Below are 22,138 nucleotides of genomic sequence, written 5' to 3'. Positions count from 1 at the left end.
AGTGGAGTCTGCCTACGGCCCGAAACTAATCAAGTCTGTCTGCATTCTGGAGGACAGTAGGCCGGAGCCAGAACCACCTCCTGTATAGGTGGGTTGGGGAGGGGGGGGGTGTAGCACAAGTGCCGTCGGTGACGGCAGCCACCCTCCCTTCCCTCCCTTTAGTTTAAGGGGATTTTTTTGGAGTTGTTAAAAAATAAAATATTTATGAGGTGCTTCCGGGGTCTGCACCTTTAGGGGGGGGGGGGGTACTATCACGTCCTGACCAGTATAAGGGTTATTTGTTATTGTAGTTTGGCCAGGATGTGGCAGGGGGTATTTGTTTTATGTGGTTCGGGGTGGTGGTTTATTTAGTAGGGCGTTTGATTTATTATTTCTGGGTTTTTGGGTAATGTTCTATGTGGTCTCTGGTCTTTTGTATTTCTATGTCTGGTTTATTGGGGTTGGACTCTCAATTGGAGGCAGGTGTTTTCTCGTTGCCTCTGATTGGGAGTCCTATATATGGGTATGTGTTTGGTTTAGTGTTTGTGGGAGATTGTTTCTTGTTTTGCGTGTGTGAGCCTGACAAGACTGTTTTGTTGTTCGTGAGTTCTTCTTTTGTTATTTTGGTGTTTTCTTGAATTAAAATAAATACAAGATGAGCATCCACATTCCTGCTGCGTTTTGGTCCTCCATTCCTGACGACAACCGTTACACCTGGGTCTGAACCCCGCTCTGTGCAACTGGGTCCTGGACTTGCTGACGGGCTGCCCTCAGGTGGTGAAGGTAGCAAACAACACCTCAACTTCAATGATTCTCATCACTGGGGCCCCACAAGGATGCTTGCTCAGCCCCCTCCTGTACTCCCTGTTCACCCATGACTGCGTGGTCACGCTATTGTTATTTTACTGCTCCTCTTTAATTACTTGTTACTTTTATCTCTTATTTTTATCCATGTAGTTTTTCAACTGCATTGTTGGTTAGTGGCTCATAAGTAAGCTATTCACTGTAAGGTCTACATCTGTTGTATTCGGTGCATGTGACTAATAAAATTTGATTTGAAGAAGGAACGAAGTACTGAGCTGTCCCTACAAGACCTGATCCAGAAACAGAGAAGAGGGAACGAAGTCCCGAGCTGTCCTACAAGACCTGATCCAGAAACAGAGAAGAGGGATAGAAGATGGAACAAAGTCCTGAGCTGTCCCTACAAGTCCCAAAGTTCTTTGTCTCTCTCAGGAAAATGGATTATTAAAAATACATTTGAGATATATTAAAAAAATAAACACAAAGACTGAATGGGGGCTTTAAAGCCACATTCTCTAAGATACATATCCATCACATATGTAAACAGTAGATCATGCTTAACAACATATATCACTCGATTAACAACATATAGCTCTCGATTAACAACACACACAAAAAACACAGAGTAAAAAAAAGACTATTTAATCCCAGAGTGTACATAGAATCTACATAAAAACTGCTACACTCCATATTCAATTAATATCTTGGGATATTAAAACATAAAACATACAAATGTATTTTTGAGTAGGTTTTCTCCAATTTGATTTCATATGGAAATAAGAGCATAAACAAAACCACAAAGCATCAATTTTCAGTCAAAAATATGAGACAAGTATGTGATAAGTGTGTGATACATCATGAATTGTAAGTATGTGAAATATCGCTCTCCACACTGGGAGCATGGGTAAGGCTTCTCTGTGGAGGGTGTAACCTCAGTCTTTCAGGTGCCTAAACTGGGTAAATATCATTCTAAACTGAAGGCATTCATAGAGTTTCTCTCGTGTGGATACTTTCATGTGATTTCAGTTGCCTTAACCAGGTAAATTTAATTCCACACTGGGAGCAGTGGAAAGGCTTTCCCCTGTGTGTCTTTTCTCATGAATCTTCAGGGAGCCTGATGAGGTTAAACTCTTTCCACACAGGGCAGTGATGGGGCTTTTCATCTGTGTATCCACTCATGTGATTTTAGGTTTCTTAATCGGTTAAAACGCTTTCCACACTGGGAGCATTGATAAGGCTTTTCTCCTGTGTGTATTCTATTATGTATTTTCAGGCTCCCTAGCTGGGTAAAACTCTTTCCACACTGGGAACATTGGTAGGGCTTCTCTCCAGTGTGTGTTCTCTCATGCGCTTTCAGTTGCCTTAACCAGCGGAAACTCTTTTCACAATGGAAACAGTGGTAAGGCTTTTCCCCTGTGTGTACTCTTTTATGGTCCTTCAGGTTATTTAACCGCTTAAAGGTATTACCACATTGAGGGCATTTGTGAGGCTTATCTTCTGTGTGTATTATCTCATGTGATTTCAGGTAACTTAACTGTGAAAATCTCTTTCCACACTGGGAGCATTGGTAAGGTTTCTCTCCTGTGTGTATTCTATTATGTATTTTCAGGCTCGCTAACTGGGTAAAACTCTTTCCACATTGGGAACATTGGTAGGGCCTCTCTCCAGTGTGTATTCTTTCATGCACCTTCAGTGTCCGTAATTGAGTAAAGCTTTTTCCACACTGTGAGCAGTGGTGTCGTCTTGCTGGTTCAGACGTCTCTGGTTCTTCAGAGTCTGGTCTCTCTCCTGCCAAAGACAGAGTGTTTAATTTAACAGAGAGATCATTATTTGTTGTGATGTGTGTTTTGCCGGAGGCCTTTTGGTAGGCCATCATTGTAAATAAGAATTTGTTCTTAACTGACAAAAAAACCCATCTGCTAGCATACATAGACTTCCTGTTATTTTGTTAACGCTAGTTAGCAACTTTCTTCAAACCGCTCACAGAGACATAAAAATTATATACACTTGTTCATCTGACTCTGGGGAAGTAGATAAAAGACCTCATTGCCAAAATCCCGAAGTATCCATTTAAGGATAATTATGAACGTGATTTCATTTGGAAATGACTAACTTTAATTGTGCATGCTCAGGTTGACCTTCCCACGGAATCTACCACAGTCTCCCCAAAAAGCTTATCCATTTCATGTAACATCCATAAAGCTTCTATATCTCCAACATGCCTATATTTAGAAGTCCAATTTCCTGGGTATACACTCCACACAAGGGGTAATACAGACAAACACATCAAAAGTTGAATTTATATTTTGTCTTTCCATTCTGTGAGACATTAAAATTGTGATTTTGTGTGCAAATGTAATGTCCATAACGCTGGAATCGCCCATAACTTCAGTAGAATGACCCTTTAAAGTCACATCAGTTCAACAGAAAGAGATATTCAGGGGCATCGGTTCAACAACTGCAGAGTTTGTGCACCTTTTTTTAAGACAGTACTTACTGGTGTTAATCAGATCTCCGTTCTGCTCTTCTTCCTCCTCCAACGTGACAGTAATCTCCCCCTCCTCCTTCACTCCAAAAACGTGTTTTATTTCTTTCACTGTGACAGTCATCGCCTCATCCTCCTCTTTCACTACAAAAACTGCATCCTGTTGTTTCTCTTCCTCCTCGTCTTCTTTCACTCTGAAAACGTCTTCCTCTTCTTTCACAGTAACATCCTCGTCTTCTTTCACTCTGAAAACGTCTTCCTCTTCTTTCACAGTAACATCCTCCTCTTTCACTTTGAAATCTTCTCTCTCTTCTGTCACAGAAACTTCTTTCACTGTAACAGCCTCACCCTCTACTACTTTTTTAACTGTGACATCCTCTTCTTCCTTCTCCTCTTTCACGAGAGTTTCTTTCTCCGTCCAGCAGACCTCTTCTTTAGCAGGAAGGGATCGGCTTAGTGAGCTCATGGTCGGGGATGTTAGCTTGCTAGCTAGCATTAGCGATTAGCTTAGTAGTAGGCTATCTTTACAAGCTAGCTAGCTAACAAGGTCAATATTAAATGGAGTAACTAGTAAATACGCAGATAATGTGTTTAAAACACTGAGGTTAATACAGCAAAATGTTTCGGTTACCGAGGTCGTTGAATCAGTAGCCGTGTTGTTGCTGTTGTTGAAGAAACGTCCCGTCCACTAGATTTTACGTCACATAAGAAGCGCCACCATCGCCATCTGCTGACTGGAGTGGGTAACGCAGTTCAGGAGAAAATTGACTACAATGTATTGTAAAGACCTTGGGTTTATAAGCGCGGAAATCGACTCTGCCGCTTGAGCATGCTTTTGCGGCACTGTCGATAGCGCGCCGGACTTCGGGCTTGAAGGTCGAGGGTTCGAGACCTGCTCCCTGCCTGCTGTTCATTACAGTATATTCTGGCAAACAATGTGTTAACAAATAATTACAAAATTACCATATTACTTCTCACAGCCATTGCTTTCCTCTACGCAGACCTAGATATTAATATGAATATTATTAATAAATACTGTCTTGTTTCATGTCCCAAAAGCCTACATGGATAGAATGCAAGACTTGACTAATCTTGGCCACATTGTAATAATTAGCACGCTCCAATGTATAGTCACGGTCTGTTGCCAGGGTGGAACTTACACTCCAGTAGATCTGAAGACTTGGCATCCAGCCAATCAGAAAAGCAAGGCAAAAGTCAGGACACTTAAACAATTATTCAGCATTCATCATTTATTCAAATTATCACCAGGAAAAATCTCCCCCCCCGTCGAAACATGTTGTCGATCTTCAGAGCATTTCTCCTATAGCTGCCGTTTCTATTAGACACATCTGGGAATTTATCTTTTTTTTCAGACATTGCTTTTGTCGAATAAACCTGGGTCAATGGACACCTGCCTAATGTCATAACATTTCACTCTAAACAAATGTTTTCTATTTTTTTATTGCCAATACATTCCTCTACGCAGACTTAGACCTGAATATGATTATGTACATTAAGAATAAATAGTGCGAATAGGAATGGTTCATTGTTTTCTCTTTTCACATCTAGATGTGACCATACTATTCCCTTAAAGGGGAAATCTGCAGTAGCTACATACATTTTTGCACTTATAAATTAATGACATGTACCAATTGATTTTTGAAGCATTTTCGGCAGTTAAATGCAACAACAAACAATTATTTATGAAAAACTCTCTTATTAATAATATGGATTTTGAACACTATAATTTATTGGTGAGTATGAAAGCTGTACTTTTAGTTTATGGTTAACGCAGCTTGTTTGCCATTAGCCAATCTTCGATCTCGGGTTCAAGGTATGTGTTAAGTACCTCAGTTCCTGTGTTGTGGTTTTGTTTGTATGTGAGGATGGATTCCTGAAATTCCCCCAAGCAGCTGATTGGTCGGCCCCATTGATGATTGGAGCTGACCCCGCGCTCTCGTCAGAAACAGCTGTCTTCATTTACCAACTCCTTCTCCAACTATATAAGCCAGTGTTCTGTTGCGCAAAAGGGAGATGATGAGTGTGTACTGTGGTGGTTGTTGTTGAGAGAGCTGATTGGTATGTCCTATGTTAGTTGTTGCAGAGAGAGCTGATTGGTATGTCCTATGTTGGTTATTGCAGAGAGAGCTTATTAGTATGTCCTGTGTGTGTAAGTAGGACGCAGTGTTTTGATTATTGACATTGTTTTTGTTCCCAGGGGGGAAGGGGAAGGCACGTAGGGTGTGCTTAGGCAAGAGGCCTGTGGGCATACATAACCCGTAGTATTTACTGTCTATGCACACTAGGTAAGACATGGGCGGACCACCCCCTGTATTTTGGATAGCACACCAGGTGGTGCTAAATTAGGTAAGTAGTGGGTAGGCAGGTACAACTCAGTCTCACAATCAATTCGTGCATGTATGCACATAATTCATTACAGCAAATTTCGTGCGTTTTTGTGCGTTTTGGTGTGGCTTAATTCGTGAGAAAAGACACAAATTTAACCAGTAGGCTAAAATTTAACCATGTAGCCTACACACAAGCATTTGCAAAAACAATATAGACGCGCTAGTTAATATTTAAGTTTTGATCTTCTTAATGGCTAATTTAATGTTATAAAAATGTGATATCTGCGCTTATAAACCCAGGGTCGTTATGTAACAGTGTAGGTTCCCACCCTCTCTTCTCCCCAACCTGGGCTCGAACCAGGGACCCTTGCACACATCAACAACTGACACCCACGAAGCATCGTTACCCATCGCGCCACAAAAGACACGGCCCTTGCAGCGCAAAGGGAAACCCTACTTCAAGTCTCAGCGAGTGACGTCACCGATTGAAACGCTATTAGTGCGCACCACCGCTAACTAACTAGCCATTTCACATCGGTTACACTTACACTATACAGAAATGTTGTCTTTGTTTAACCATGATTTAAAATGTGTTGTTGTAATGAGACTGCGTTGCAATATATCATCGCGTGACTCCAAGTTACCTAAGATATTATCGTTATTAAATAAATATTTGCGCATAAAGGATTAATGCCGCGACTTCTCGTTTATACATTTTTACTCACACAAAAATACCCCTCCATGTCAAACGAACGAACAAATCGTCTGTCGGCGTTTAGAAAAGTGTGTAGGCATATCCTGTTTCCATCAGCCCGTCATTACTTTTGAAATGGTTGGATCAATATCCACCTTCTTGATATGGATGAAGCCTGATTTGGAATGTCTGAATAGTTCTATATGATGTCATAATGCACACCTCTGATAATCAAGTGATATTTGGAATGTCTGAGTAGTTCTATCTGATGTCATAATACACACCTCTGATAATGAAGTGATATTTGGAATGTCTGAGTAGTTCTTGCTGGCTTCATAGTTTACTCCTCTGATAATCAAGTGATACTCACATGTGATGCATTTGCTCCATTGTTTACATTTAAGTTGGAGGCCCACTCTGATGATGTATGTCTTACATCGTGGGGCTTTAAAATAATAGTATGGTGACATCTGTGTGGCTTGAAATGATTAGGATTATTAATCAAAAACTCCTATAGCAACAATACACTGTGGCTTTGACTTCAAGAAGAGAATTGGCTGAAGGGTGGTGGTGCTACTCTGTATGTAAGGCTGTCCAATATGAATGTTCAATACACACAATAGGTTGATCGGTAGCTAGTTAGCTAGCTGTACAGTCTAATACCAATGTTCAATACACACAATAGGTTGATCAGTAGCCAGCTAGCTGCTACGTCTTTAGCCGCACAGCTAGCTAACACAGCTAGCTAACACAGCTAGCTAACACCAAAGTCAAAATGGACTCCAGGCCTGGTGGTGGCAGCAGTGCACTACAACCACTGTTTACCGGAGCTTCCCGAGTGAAAAATAATAAAGAGGGCATGACAAAACCTATTCCCCCTCAGGAGACTGAAAAGGTTTGGCATGGGTCCTCAGATCACAACGCAGGGCGAGACGGATTACCAGGACGTGTACTCCAAGCATGCGCTGACCAACTGGCAAGTGTCTTCACTGACATGTTCAAGCTCTCCCTGTCTGAGTCTGTAATACCAACATGTTTCAAGCAGACCACCATAGTCCCTGTGACCAAGAACACCAAGGTAACCTACCTAATTGACTAGCGACCCATAGCACTCACGTCTGTAGCCATGAAGTGCTTTGAAAGGCTGGTCATCTCTGTGGAGATCGGAGAACCTTCCAGAAGGACAACCACCTCTGCAACACTCTGCCAATCTGGCCTTTATGGTAGAGTGGCCAGACGGAAGCCACTCCTCTGTAAAAGGCACATGACAGCCCACTTAGAGTTTGCCAAAAGGCACCCAAATGATTCTCAGACCATGAGAAACAAGATTCTCTGGTCTGATGAAATCAAGATTGAACAATGGCCTGAATGCCAAGCGTGACATCTGGAGGAAACCTGGCACCCTCCCTACGATGAAGCATGGTGGTTGCAGAATCATGCTGTGAGGATGTTTTTCAGCAGCAAGGCCTGGGAGGCTAGTCACAATTGAGGCAAAGATGAACAGAGCAAAGTACAGAGAGATCCTTGATGAAAACCTACTCCAGAGATCTCAGGACCTCAGACTGGGGCAAAGGTTCACCTTCCAACAGGACAACGACCCTAAGCACACAGCCAAGATAACGCAGGAGTGGCTTCAGGACAAGTCTCTGAATGTCCTTGAGTGGCCCAGCCAGAGCCCGGACTTAAACCTGATCGAACATCTTTGGAGAGACCTGAAAATAGCTGTGCAGCAACGTTCCCAATCCAACCTGACAGAGCTTGAGAGGATTTACAGAGAAGAATGGGAGAAGCTACCCAAATACAGGTGTGCCAAGCTTGTGTTGTCATACCCAAGAAGGCTCGAGGCTGTAATCACTGCCAAAGGTGCTTCAACAATGTACTGAGTAAAGGGTCTGAATACTTATGTAAATGTCATATTTCAGTTCAAATTTCAAAAAATTGTGATGACGGAAAAACAGAATTTAATCAATTTTAGAATAAGACTGTAACGTGACAAAATTTGGAAAAAGTCTGTCCTCTCCAAATTTAGCTGTATTTTATTGGTTGGAATTGTTTTAAGATGGCCACACCGTGGATTATTTAGCTGTTTGATTTTTAATTCTAGGACCTCTTTAGGTATAAAATATATATATATATATATATATACACACACACAGTGGGGAGAACAATTATTTAATACACTGCCGATTTTGCAGGTTTTCCTACTTACATAGCATGTAGAGGTCTGTAATTTTTATCATAGGTACACTTCAACTGTGAGAGACGGAATCTAAAACAAAAATCCAGAAAATCACATTGTATGATTTTTAAGTAATGTCATGCAATAAAATGCAAATGAATAAGTATTTGATACATCAGAAAAGCCGAACTAATATTTGGTACAGAAAACTTTGTTTGCAATTACAGAGATCATACATTTCCTGTAGTTCTTGACCAATTTGCACACACTGCAGCAGAGCTTTTGGCCCACTCCTCCATACAGACCTTCTCCAGGTCCTTCAGGTTTTGGGTCTGTCGCTGGGCAATACGGACTTTCAGCTCCCTCCAAAGATTTTCTATTGGGGTCAGGTCTGGAGACTGGCTAGGCCACTCCAGGACCATGAGATGCTTCTTACGGAGCCACTCCTTAGTTGCCCTGGCTGTGTGTTTTGGGTCGTTGTCATGCTGGAAGACCCAGCCACGACCCATCTTCAATGCTCTTACTGAGGGAAGGAGGTTGTTGGCCAAGATCTCGCGATACATGGCCCCATCCATCCTCCCCTGAATATGGTGCAGTCATCCTGTCCCCTTTGCAGAAAAGCATCCCCAAAGAATGATGTTTCCACCTCCATGCTTCACGGTTGGGATGGTGTTCTTGGGGTTGTACTCAACCTTCTTCTTCCTCCAAACACGGCGAGTGGAGTTTAGACCAAAAAGCTCTATTTTTGTCTCATCAGACCACATGACCTTCTCCCATTCCTCCTCTGGATCATCCAGATGGTCATTGGCAAACTTCAGACGGGCGTGGACATGCGCTGGCTTGAGCAGGGGGACCTTGTGTGCGCTGCAGGATTTTAATCCATGACGGCGTAGTGTGTTACTAATGGTTTTCTTTGAGACTGTGGTCCCAGCTCTCTTCAGATCATTGACCAGGTCCTGCCGTGTAGTTCTGGGCTGATCCCTCACCTTCCTCATGATCATTGATGCCCCACGAGGTGAGATCTTGCATGGAGCCCCAGACCGAGGGTGATTGATCATCATCTTGAACTTCTTCCATTTTATAATAATTGCGCCAACAGTTGTTGCCTTCTCACCAAGCTGCTTGCCTATTGTCCTGTAGCCCATCCCAGCCTTGTGCAGGTCTACAATTTTATCCCTGATGTCATTACACAGCTCTCTGGTCTTGGCCATTGTGGAGAGGTTGGAGTCTGTTTGATTGAGTGTGTGGACAGGTGTCTTTTATACAGGTAAGGAGATCAAACGGGTGCAGTTTGTAACGGCTGTCTTCGTCCTCAGACGAAACAGAGAAGTCAATGTCTGAGAAAGTGGACCAATACGCAGCAGAGTTAGTGTTCATCTTTGTATTTAATTACGGCAAGAACACTATACAGAAACAAAACAAGGAAACCGACAGCCAAACAGTCCTGTCAGGTGCAAAACACTAAACAGGAACAATCCCCCACAAAACCCAAAGGAAACACATGCTCCTTATGTTTGACTCCCAATCAGCAACAACGAGCTTCAGCTGTGCCTGATTGGGAGCCACACACACGGCCCAAAACAAAGAAATACAAAACATAGAACGCCCACCCAATGTAACACCCTGGCCTAACCAAAATAAAGAACAAAAACCCCTCTCTATGGCCAGGGCGTTACACAGTTAATACAGGTAATGAGTGGAGAACAGGAGGGCTTCTTAAAGAAAAACTAACAGGTCTGTGAGAGCCAGAATTCTTACTGGTTGGTAGGTGATCAAATACTTATGTCATGCAATAAAATGCAAATTAATTACTTAAAAATCCTACAATGTGATTTTCTGGATTTTTGTTTTAGATTCCATCTCTCACAGTTGAAGTGTACCTATGATAACAATTACAGACCTCTACATGCTTTGTAAGTAGGAAAACCTGCAAAATCGGCAGTGTTTCAAATACTTGTTCTCCCCACTTTATATTTATAGTACCAGTCAAACGTTTGGACACACCGACTCATTCCATTCAGTTTTTCTTTATTTTTACTATTTTCTACATTGTAGAATGACCCAAAACACATGGCCAAGGCATCAAAGGAGTGGCTCAAGAAGAAGCACATTAAGGTCCTCGAGTGGCCTAGCCAGTCTCCAGACCTTAATCCCATAGGGAGCTGAAGGTTCGAGTTGCTAAACGTCAGCCTCAAAACCTTAATGACTTGGAGAAGATCTGCAAAGAGGAGTGGGACAAAATCCCTCCTGAGATCTGTGCAAACCTGGTGGCCAACTACAAGAAACGTCTGACCTCTGTGATTGCCAACAAGGGTTTTGCCACCAAGTACTAAGTCATGTTTTGCAGAGGGGTCAAATACTTATTTCCCTCATTAAAATGCAAATCATTTTATAACATTTTTGACATGCGTTTTTTCTGGATTTTTTTGTTGTTATTCTGTCTCTCACTGTTCAAATAAACCTACCATTAAAATTATAGACTGATCATTTCTTTGTCAGTGGGCAAACGTACAAAATCAGCAGGGGATCAAATACTTTTTTCCCTCACTGTATATATTTTTTTATCAAATATTGAATTTGAGCTTTACTAATATTGCCCATAGAAATGCATTGATAAACATGTTGATAACTGGCAAAAAAGACTTAATTTTTTTTAGGAATAAGCTTTTGAAGTGTCTGTCCTATATCTAGGTGATATAAGAAAGCTCAGGTAATATTTTATATATAGTTTTACATATATTTAACTTGTTATGGATAGGGGGCAGTATTTTCACGGCCGGATAAAAACGTACCCGATTTAATCTGATTATTACTCCTGCCCAGAAACTAGAATATGCATATAATTATTAGCTTTGTATAGAAAACACTCAAGTTTCTAAAACTGTTTGAATGGTGTCTGTGAGTATAACAGAACTCATTTGGCAGGCCAAAACCTGAGAAGATTCCAAACAGGAAGCGCCCTCTCTGACCATTTCTTGGCCTTCTTGATCATCTCTATCCAAAACAGGGGATCTCTGCTGTAACGTGACATTTTCTAATGCTCCCATAGGCTCTCAGAAGGCGCCAGAACGTTGAATGATGACTTTGCAGGCCATGGCTGAAAAATAGTAGCGCATTTGGTAAGTGGTCGATCTGAGAACAATGAGACTGGGAGCGCATGCACGAGACGACTCCATGTTTTCATTTTCAGTCTTAGAACAAAAATAACGACTCCCGGTCGGAATATTATCGCTTTTTTACGAGAAAAATGGCATAAAAATTGTTTTTATACAGCGTTTGACATGCTTCGAAGTACGGTAATGGAATATTTAGAATTTTTTTGTCACTAAACGCGCCGGGCTCGTCACCCTTCGTTACCCTTCGGATAGTGTCTTGAACGCACAACAAAACGCCGCTATTTGGATATAACTATGGATTATTTGGAACCAAACCAACATTTGTTATTGAAGTAGAAGTCCTGGGAGTGCATTCTGACGAAGAACAGCAAAGGTAATCCAATTGTTTTTATAGTAAATCGGAGTTTGGTGAGTACCACACTTGGTGGGTGTCAAAATAGCTGGCCCGTGATTGCGAGCTATCTACTCAGAATATTGCAAAATGTGCTTTCACCGAAAAGCTATTTTAAAATCGGACATAGCGATTGCATAAAGGAGTTCTGTATCTATAATTCTTAAAATAATTGTTGTGTTTTTTGTGAATGTTTATCTTGAGTGATTTAGTAAATTCACCGGAAGTGTTCGGTGGGAATGCTAGTTCTGATTTTGTATATACATTGAAATGTCCAGTATAATGAATTGAAATAAATATAGCATTCATTTAAACTTTTTATTATTACAAAATCATATTTTTTTAGCTGACACCAAGAATTGTGTCATGTCCCCCAGGCGTTTCAATTAATTTTTACTTGGGAAATTAATATTAAAATGTGCAAAATTTGTGTTATTTTGTTGAGAAAGTATTTTTATCAAATAAATGCATGATTATTGATTAAAATCACACAATTTAGCTCTGTCCCTCAGTCTACATGTAATGGGTTGTAAACCTGTGACAGGGTTGAGTTATTTACTTTATTTATGAGTATTGCATCTAAACAAATAAATTATTGAATATTTTACACATTATATATTGTTTATATTCCCTTATGAAACATGCTGTAATGTGTTCCATGTGAACAGAAAATATATTTTAAGGCAGGTAGCCTAGTGGTAGGAGAGTTGGGCAAGGCTCTTAACTTCAGTTGTTCCTTTAAGTTGCTCTGGATCCTAAATTACTCAATGATTATAGTGTATACATGTATATATTCTAAGACTCTTTGATTTAACGTTATTCCATTGAAACATCTAGGGAATGATGGCACCCACATCAGCAGCAGAACGACAAAGGCAGTGTCTTGCACGTCACAATGCTGACCCAGTAAAAAGGGAACAATACCTTGAGAGAGAGAGATGGAAAAGGAATGTTGATTCAGGGAAAAAGATCAGTGATTTAAGTGAGAGAGACCAGCATCAGAAGCGTAAACAGTGGAGAACAGCATACAAAAGAAGCAAGGAGAGGAAAGGAGCACTGAGGAACTTGACCATTAAGTCCACATCATGAACGTTGAAGAGAACGGCGGACAGGTTGGTGGCTAAGGGCCGTGATATCAGTGATGCACAGGAGCTTTACAAAGGCCTCCATGTCAGTGAAGCTGTTCTGTGTGAAGAGTGCTGATGTTGAACGTGCGATGAAGATGATGCCAAGACCGATAAAAGCGATGCCCTCCATCATGAGAATACACCAGTTCATCACCCTTGCTCCTGGTGAGCTGATGTCTGATGATGTCAGTTGCCTTTGTTCAACAAAGAAGGACCTAAACTGTACGTGCTTTAACACACAGCACTTCAGTTTCAGGCAGAAGGTCCTGGCTGCTCCAGAACAGCCAGCCAATGAGGAAAATCCTTTTTTATTCATGCATCATCCTCGGCAGGGATGAAATTAGTGTGTAAGTGAAATATATGCATCATGTAGGACCAAACAGATTTTTCTGGCATTCTCGAGATGACATCCACTGGTATCACTTTGATGAAGTCCTTGAGATGATTCCAGCCCCACAGCGTGTGACATCCTGCCACGTAAGAGGTTGAGAGAGATGTGTGGGCCAGACTCTCAGGAAGAAAACCATGAATAAATGAATACGGTGCTCCTGAGAAGAAGGATAGTCATGCCGATACTCGTGCTGTAGTCAACAGCTGTTCTAGCGTTCTAAATGCCCTTGGAACATGTTCCTACAGTTTGATGACAAGTTGAACTTTTCTGATGAAACCTCTGAATGTTATTAATTACTCTAATGCCTGACGTGTTTTTATTTGTTTCGATATTTCCTGCAGTTTGGTTAATAAAACCCATATTATTCTAAATATATCTAATGTCCTTATTACATGGTTGCATACAATGAAATGTCATCTATTAGGGTAAATCTTGGAGGAATTTTGATAGTAAACTAAACTACTTTATATGGAAACTGATCTGTCTCTTAAACCCCGTTAAAATATTCAACCCTGTCACCCTAGTCTCAACCCCGTCACATGACAATATTTGTTAAATAAAATGGCAAAGATGAATAAATATGAATTGAATGTTTTCTGAGTTCAGTGTGAAATGTTAAGGACAATTAATTCCAAGAAGATTAGATTTATATTAAAATTCTGAAAGGAAAACATTTTTTTATTTAAATGATGACACAGTGTGTTTATTTCAGGGTTTCATATAGCAAAATTCTGAGATTTTACATAAATGTTATATTTATAATAATTTTATTGGTTTGGGGGACACATGAGCATTAGGTAAATGTTGATTTTTATAACAAGCATATTTTATAATCATATTCAGACCACTTCCATATTGTTTGTGACGGGGTTGATGATAAATGGTGTTCAATTCAGACAAAAATTGACAATAATAAAAGGTCTTTAATGCATGATGTGGGAAAATATGTTTTCTTGAAGGTTTAATATGTACTTAAATATTACCGCAGTCCAATAATGACCCTTTTTATTCATAATGTTCATATTCAGGTCTAAGCCTGCGTAGAGGAAATATTGTCTTGTGAAGAAAAGAGAACAAATTTGCTTTTTTGGAATGATTTGTTATGACGTTGTTTGCTAGAACTGGTGACCACTGCAGTCAGCAGATGTGAGTCTTTCAGGTGACGCTTCTTGAGTGACGTAGGATCTAGTGGACGGGACGCATAGACGACAACAACAGGGTTGCTGATTCATCTCCGTAGTCTGCTAGCCAGCACAAAATCTAAATATTTAACCACTTTAGATAAAAAAAAATGTGTGTAGCTACCTGAATCTGTGTTTTAAACACAATTCTGTAAGCGTATCAACAAGTTGAGTTAAACGTAATTTGCAAATGTGTTAAGATTGATAGCTACTGAGCTTAGCACTAGGGTAGTCGCAAATGCTAGCTAGCTAACATCCCCGACCATGAGCTCACAAAGCTACTCCCTTCCTGCTAAAGAAGAGGTCTGCTGGACGGAGACAGAAGTTGCAGTGAAAGAGGAGAGTGAAGAGGAGGCTGTCACAGTAAAACAAGAAGTAGAGGATGAGGCTGTTACAGTGAAAGAAGAAGACGTGTCAGTGAAAGAAGAGGAAAATGCTTTCATAGTGAAAGAGGAGGAGGAAGAGAAACAAGAGGATGCATGTTTTGTTGTGGAGGAGAGGACTGTTACGGCGAAAGAAGAGGAAGACGTTTTCGGATTGAAGGAGGAGGGGGAGATTCCTGTCACATTGGAGGAAGAAGAGAGGACTGGAGATCTGATTAACACCGGTGAGTACTAGGCCTATATTAAACCGGGTCACGTACTTTGCAGGCGTTGAACCGATGTGTGGTTTTAACGTTGCATTCAACTTAAGTTTTAGGTTTGAGTGTGTTGTTCTGTACTGCAGGAATTGTTAAAGCTAGCACAGTGCCTAGTGAAACTCTACCCACCCCTAGCCCAGGGTTTATAGACCGTCCAGGCATATAACATATACATTTGTCATTTAGCAGACGCTCTTTTCCAGAATTGCAGTTAATGCATTCATCCTAAAATACAGTAGCTAGGTGGGACAACCACATATCACAGGCATAGCAAGTTACATTTTCCTCAATAAAGTAGCTATCAGCAGAGTCTGCGGGGTGACATGGGAGAACTTGGGAAGGTTGAAAACCAGGCACGTGCTGCTAAAACTGGTACAGTCATTGACCGAGTACCAATTTCGCGCACTTCTCCTATGTAATGTCCATAGACAGAACGCTACTGTTAAAATAACTTTACTTCCTGTTATTAACTGTATACGTGACGGTGAGATTCATAGAGCTGACACACCCAGTTTTCACTTCATATTTTGCTGCATTAAAAAAAGGGTTACAATTGGATTTTCTTTCAACTGGTCTACACAACCTACCCTACATTTTCAACAACAACAAAGTTTAACAAAAATATCTACAATTAATTAATCATTTTAGGGCAACATATGTCAATTGTTTGTCAAAATTTCTCAAGCTCAGTCAATTTGGTTGTAAATCATGACTCGTGACCAGATCAAGACATTACGAGCGCATATTATTTGCTATCCCAACTCCTTGCTCCAGCCAAACGTTATGCCACACCTATGGAGGTTAGTTTCTTCTCCGCAATTAGTCTGGATCTGAGTACCTCCCTGACGATTTATAGAATGGAAAGCCATTTTAGACCGTCTGATTTGTCCCAACTCCCCAGTTCTTGCCAGTGACATGCATACCCATAACATGATACTGCCACCACAATACTTGGAAATACAGAGGGTTTCACTCCAAAAGAATGTGGTGATCGATGGTATCAAAAGCGGCACTAAGATCTAGGAGCACGAGGACAGATGCAGAGCCTCGGTCTGACATCATTAAAAGGTCATTTACGACCACAAGTGCAGTCTCAGTGCTATGATGGGGTCTAAAACCAGACTGAAGCGTTTCGTATACATTGTTTGTCTTCAGGAAGGCAGTGAGTTGTTGTGCAACAGCTTTTTCTAAAATTTTTGAGAGGAATGGAAGATTCGATATAGGCCGATAGTTTTTTATAATTTCTGGGTCAAGATTCGGCTTTTTCAAGAGAGGCTTTATTACTGCCACTTTTAGTGAGCTTGGTACACATCCGGTGGATAGAGAGCCGTTTATTATGTTCAACATAGGAGGTCCAAGCACAGGAAGCAGCTCTTTCAGTAGTTTAGTTGGAATAGGGTCCAGTATGCAGCTTGAGGGTTTGGAGGCCATGATTATTTTCATCATTGTGTCAAGAGATATAGTACTAAAACACTTTAGTATCTCCCTTGATCCTAGGTCCTGGCAGAGTTGTGCAGACTCAGGACAATGGCGCTTTGGAGGAATACCCAGATTTAAAGAGGAGTCCATAATTTGCTTTCTAATGATCATGATCTTTTCCTCAAAGAAGTTCATACATTTATTACTGCTGAAGTGAAAGCCATCCTCCATTTGCGAATGCTGCTTTTTAGTTAGCTTTGCGACAGTATCAAAAATACATTTTGGATTGTTCTTATTTTCCTCAATTAAGTTGGAAAAATAGGATGATCGAGCAGCAGTGAGGGCTCTTCGATACTGCACGGTACTGTCTTTCCAAGCTAGTCGGAAGACTTCCAGTTTGGTGTGGCGCCATTTCCGTTCCAATTTTCTGGAAGCTTGCTTCAGAGCTCGTGTATTTTCTGTATACCAGGGAGCTAGTTTCTTATGACAGATGTTTTTAATTTTTAGGGGTGCAACTGCATCTAGGGTATTGCGCAAGGTTAAATTGAGTTCCTCGGTTAGGTGGTTAACTGATTTTTGTCCTCTGACGTCCTTGGGTAGGCAGAGGGAGTCTGGAAGGGCATCAAGAAATCTTTGGGTTGTCTGAGAATTTATATCACGACTTTTAATGCTCCTTGGTTGGGGTCTGAGCAGATTATTTGTTGCAAACGCAATAAAATGGTGGTCTGATAATCCAGGATTATGAGGAAAAACATTAAGATCCACAACATTTATTCCATGGGACAAAACTTGGTCCAGAGTATGACTGTGGCAGTGAGTAGGTCCAGAGACATGTTGGACAAAACCCACTGAGTCGATGATGGCTCCGAAAGCCTTTTGGAGTGGGTCTGTGGACTTTTCCATGTGAATGTTAAAGTCACCAAAAATTAGAATATTATCTGCTATGACTACAAGATCCGATAGGAATTCAGGGAACTCAGTGAGGAACACTGCATATGGCCCAGGAGGCCTGTAAACAGTAGCTATAAAAAGTGAGTGAGTAGGCTGCATAGATGTCATGACTAGAAGCTCAAAAGACGAAAACGTCATTGTTTTGTTTTTTTGTAAATTGAAATTTGCTATCGTAAATGTTAGCAACACCTCCGCCTTTGCCGGATGCACGGGGGGTATGGTCACTAGTGTAACCAGGGGGTGAGGCCTCATTTAACACAGTAAATTCATCAGGCTTAAGCCATGTTTCAGTCAGGCCAATCACATCAAGATTATGATCAGTGATTAGTTCATTGACTATAACTGCCTTGGAAGTGAGGGATCTAACATTAAGTAACCCAATTTTGAGATGTGAAGTATCACAATCTCTTTCAATAATGGCAGGAATGGAGGAGGTCTTTATACTAGTGAGATTACTAAAGCGAACACCGCCATTTTTTATTTTGCCCAACCTAGATCGAGGCACAGACACGGTCTCAATGGGGAAAGCTGAGCTGACTACGCTGACTGTGCTAGTGGCAGACTCCACTAAGCTGGCAGGCTGGCTAACAGCCTGCTGCCTGGCCTGCATCCTATTTCATTGTGGAGCTAGAGGAGTTAGAGCCCTGTCTATGTTCGTAGATAAGATGAGAGCACCCCTCCAGCTAGGATGGAGTCCGTCACTCCTCAACAGGCCAGACTTGGTCCTGTTTGTGGGTGAGTCCCAGAAAGAGGGCCAATTATCTACAAATTCTATCTTTTGGGAGGGGCAGAACACAGTTTTCAACCAGCGATTGAGTTGTGAGACTGTAGAGCTCATCACTCCCCCTAACTGGGAGGGGGCCAGAGACAATTAATCGATGCCGACACATCTTTCTAGCTGATTTACACGCTGAAGCTATGTTGCGCTTGGTGACCTCTGACTGTTTCATCCTAACATCGTTGGTGCCGACGTGGATAACAATATCTCTATACTCTCTACACTCGGCAGTTTTAGCTTTAGCCAGCACCGTCTTTAGATTAACCTTAACGTCGGTAGCCCTGCCGCCTGGTAAACAGTGTATGATCGCTGGATGATTCGTTTTAAGTCTAATACTGCGGGTAATGGAGTCGCCAATGACTAGGGTTTTCAATTTGTCAGAGCTAATGGTGGGAGCCGTCGGCGTCTCAGACCCCACAACGGGAGGAGTAGAGACCAGAGAAGTCTCGGCCTCCGACTCCGACTCGCTTAATGGGGAGAACCAGTTGAAAGTTTCTGTCGGCTGAATAAGCGACACCGGTTGAGCATTCCTACAGCGTTTCCCTCCAGAAGCCATGAGAAAGTTGTCCGGCTGCGGGGACCGTGCGAGGGGGTTTATACTAACGTTACTATCTGTACTTGCTGGTGGCACAGACGCTGTTTCATCCTTTCCTACACTGAAATTACCCTTGCCTAACGATTGCGTCTGAAGCTGGGCTTGCAGCACAGCTATCCTTGCCGTAAGGCGATCGTTCTCCTGTATATTATAAGTACAACGACTGCAATTAGAAGGCATCATGTTAATGTTACTTAGCTTCGGCTGTTTGAAGTCCTGACGAACCATGTCCAGATAAAACCTCCGGGGTAAGAAAGTTGAATGAAAAAAGTTGAGTGAGGGAAAAGGTAAAAATATACGGTAATGAAAAAGTAAAAACCGTCAGGTAGCAAAGTAAGATCAGGATAACAAAACAGTCATTTTATAGTTCTTGCTTACTTACGCACATGCATTTACACACAAACTGTTGGTGACCTGCATCCCCCATTGACTTCCCACACTGTTTATCACTACCTAGCTCAGCCTGTTCCTTTCCCTCAAGGTTAGGAACCCTTTGAAGTTTTACTCCCTTTACCATCTGTCCCCTGCTCTCTACACTAATTACAAACACACATTTCTTTCCCTCTCCAGTGCTTCCTGGACTTTCTGGGACTAATCGGACTAATCGATCACTACATTGATCATTACATTGATTATTCATTAACCATGCTGTATGACTAATAATTCATCATGGTTTATTGATTCATTTACCTTTATGAGATAATTCTCTTATCAGACACCCATAGCAAGTAGCTCATTGATGTGCGTTTCAACAATACTGTGTAACTCCGGTAGGGCAACATCTGAAAAATAGTGCATACTTTGTAGTGTGTCCCGGTGTTCGACCAGTCGGCGAAAGCCAACATCATCCACGACAGAGAACAGTTGATTATCAAGGGCAATGAATGCCATTATCTTGGCTTTAATAGATTTTGCCTTTGAGTTGTCTCGCTGAAATGTTCTTACTCTTTGAAATGACTGCTCGATTTGAACCTTTTTTGGTGTTGGAATTACGCTTAGTATTTTTTTGCTTTGTGTGTAGCGCTGTATTTTTCATGGCATCATTACGTCATCTACTTACGTTATATAGGTATGGCATGTCAGCTTTGACGTCGTTTTTTTTTACATCAGCGTTAAACTAGACATCGGGCCGATGTTGGCATTTTTAGCTAATATCGTCCGATTCTGATATGCTTATCGATATGTCGTGCATCCTTAGCAGGTATGGTTCCCTATCAGAATGTCACAGGATCAGGAGATGTGACAAACAGGGGTGCCACTTTGGTTTTAGAAGGGGGGGGCATAACCTGGTCGGAGGGTCTGGGTTGGTTTTAGAAGGGGGGGGGCATAACCTTGTTCGGAGGGTCTGGCTTGGTTTTAGAAGGGGGGGGCATAACCTGGTTCGGAGGGTCTGGGTTGGTTTTAGAAGGGGGGGCATAACCTGGTCGGAGCGTCTGGGTTGGTTTTAGAAGGGGGGGCATAACCTGGTCAGAGGGTCTGGGTTGGTTTTAGAAGCGGGGGCATAACCTGGTCGGAAGGCCTGGGTTGGTTTTAGAAGCGGGGGCATAACATGGTCAGGGGGTCTGGGTTGGTTTTAGATGATGGGGGGCATAACATGGTCAGGGGGTCTGGGTTGGTTTTAGAAGGGGGGCATAACCTGGTCAGAGGGTCTGGGTTGGTTTTAGAAGGGGGGGGCATAACCTGGTCGGAGGTCTGGGTTGGTTTTAGAAGGGGGGGCATAACCTGGTCGGAGCGTCTGGGTTGGTTTTAGAAGGGGGGGGCATAACCTGGTGGGAGGGTCTGGGTTGGTTTTAGAAGCGGGGGCATAACCTGGTTGGAGGGTCTGGGTTGGTTTTAGAAGCGGGGGCATAACCTGGTCGGAGGGTCTGGGTTGGTTTTAGAAGCGGGGGCATAACCTGGTCGGAGGGTCTGGGTTGGTTCTAGAAGGGGGGGCATAACCTGGTCGGAGGGCCTGGGTTGGTTTTAGAAGGGGGGTCATAACCTGGTCGGAGGGTCTGGGTTGGTTTTAGAAGGGGGGTCATAACCTGGTCGGAGGGTCTGGGTTGGTTTTAGAAGGGGGGTCATAACCTGGTCGGAGGGTCTGGGTTGGTTTTAGAAGGGGGGCAATAACCTGGTTGGAGGGTCTGGGTGTCCTCCCTAAGAATATTTTGGGCCATCTGAAGCTCATTTCGTGCAGTTCTACTAGGGCTGTCTCTGACTAAAAACATTTTATTTTAATTTTGACCAATCGATTGGTCAAATTCCTATGGAACTACCAATCACGGCCGGTTGTGATACAGCCCGGGAACGAACCAGGGTCTGTAGTGATGCCTCTAGCACTGAGATGCAGTGCCTTAGACCGCTGCACCACTCGGGACTAGTACGGGCTGTATTGCACAGTAATGTACAATAACAAGGACTGTATTAGGAATGGAATAGATGATAAATAGGCAATATAAAATGGTGACTAATTTTAGCAGGCAGGAGAAACTGAATATAACACAGCTACACCAGCACACGTTGCAATAGTACCAATTGTAGGAACCAGTAACATTTTCCCACGCACTCCAAAAAGGCATATATCCAGCCACAAGGATAACACCGGGAGGAAAAAAAGATGTCTCGAGCTGAGACCTGTGTTTATACCCTAGTAAGAGCATGGGGCTAACTGACCAATAGGAACCTAGAAGCATGGCTACTAAATGATTGTCTAAGGCCACATTCTCTTGATCTCTCACGTGATGGGGGAGAGAGGTGAAGGCCAGACATAGCAGAGACCCCAAACAAATAAACCACCAACATGCACATGCCCACAATGTCCAGGAGGGGGAATTCTGGACAGAGTCGTGTCCATCAGTCGCTGTGGATGAAGTGGAACAGACACACAGCTTCTTGATATGTTGCCTTTATATCCTCTTCAGCTGTGATTAAGATGAATGTGGGTTGTTCCATATGATTTCAATCACTTTCTGACTGGTTAAAAACAGGCATAGTGGTCTTAGCATATAACTCACGCTAGGTGTTGGTGTATGAAGCCAATACTAGATTTGAATTGTTTTTCCAGCTGTTGCTGCGCAAAGACAC

General features: G+C 42.1%; 3 protein-coding genes across 3 annotated transcripts in view; 2 read left to right on the top strand and 1 right to left on the bottom strand.

Annotated features, from left to right (window-relative positions):
* The window catches only part of LOC115178195 (zinc finger protein 658B-like), a 1,063,446-nt gene that overhangs the window by 117,158 nt on the left and 924,150 nt on the right, over window positions 1-22,138 (top strand). The window lies entirely within an intron of this gene.
* Window positions 1,268-3,506, bottom strand: LOC115178234 (zinc finger protein 239-like). The gene is made up of 2 exons (XM_029739334.1): window positions 3,278-3,506; window positions 1,268-2,568 (listed from the first exon to the last, which is right to left on the bottom strand). Exons 1-2 carry the CDS (start codon window positions 3,387-3,389, stop codon window positions 1,940-1,942), a joined length of 741 nt encoding a protein of 246 aa, XP_029595194.1. The 5' UTR covers window positions 3,390-3,506; the 3' UTR covers window positions 1,268-1,939.
* The window catches only part of LOC115177891 (zinc finger protein 569), a 35,502-nt gene continuing 27,977 nt past the window's right edge, over window positions 14,614-22,138 (top strand). The window contains exon 1 of the mRNA XM_029738886.1: window positions 14,614-15,299. Within this exon, the coding sequence (XP_029594746.1) occupies window positions 14,957-15,299 (343 nt within the window). The 5' untranslated portion in view covers window positions 14,614-14,956. The remainder of the gene's footprint in view (window positions 15,300-22,138) is intronic.

This window comes from Salmo trutta, chromosome 38 (genome assembly GCF_901001165.1).
Source record: "Salmo trutta chromosome 38, fSalTru1.1, whole genome shotgun sequence".
NCBI lineage: Eukaryota > Metazoa > Chordata > Actinopteri > Salmoniformes > Salmonidae > Salmo > Salmo trutta.
This window is presented reverse-complemented; position numbering and strand designations above follow the sequence as displayed.

Coding starts and splice junctions, on each gene's coding strand:
- LOC115178234 (XM_029739334.1), bottom strand. CDS start 3,389: ATGACTGTCACAGTGAAAGAAATAAAACACGTTTTTGGAGTGAAGGAG. Junction 2,569..3,277: donor CGGAGATCTGATTAACACCA/GTAAGTACTGTC, acceptor TGTCTTTGGCAG/GAGAGAGACCAGACTCTGAA.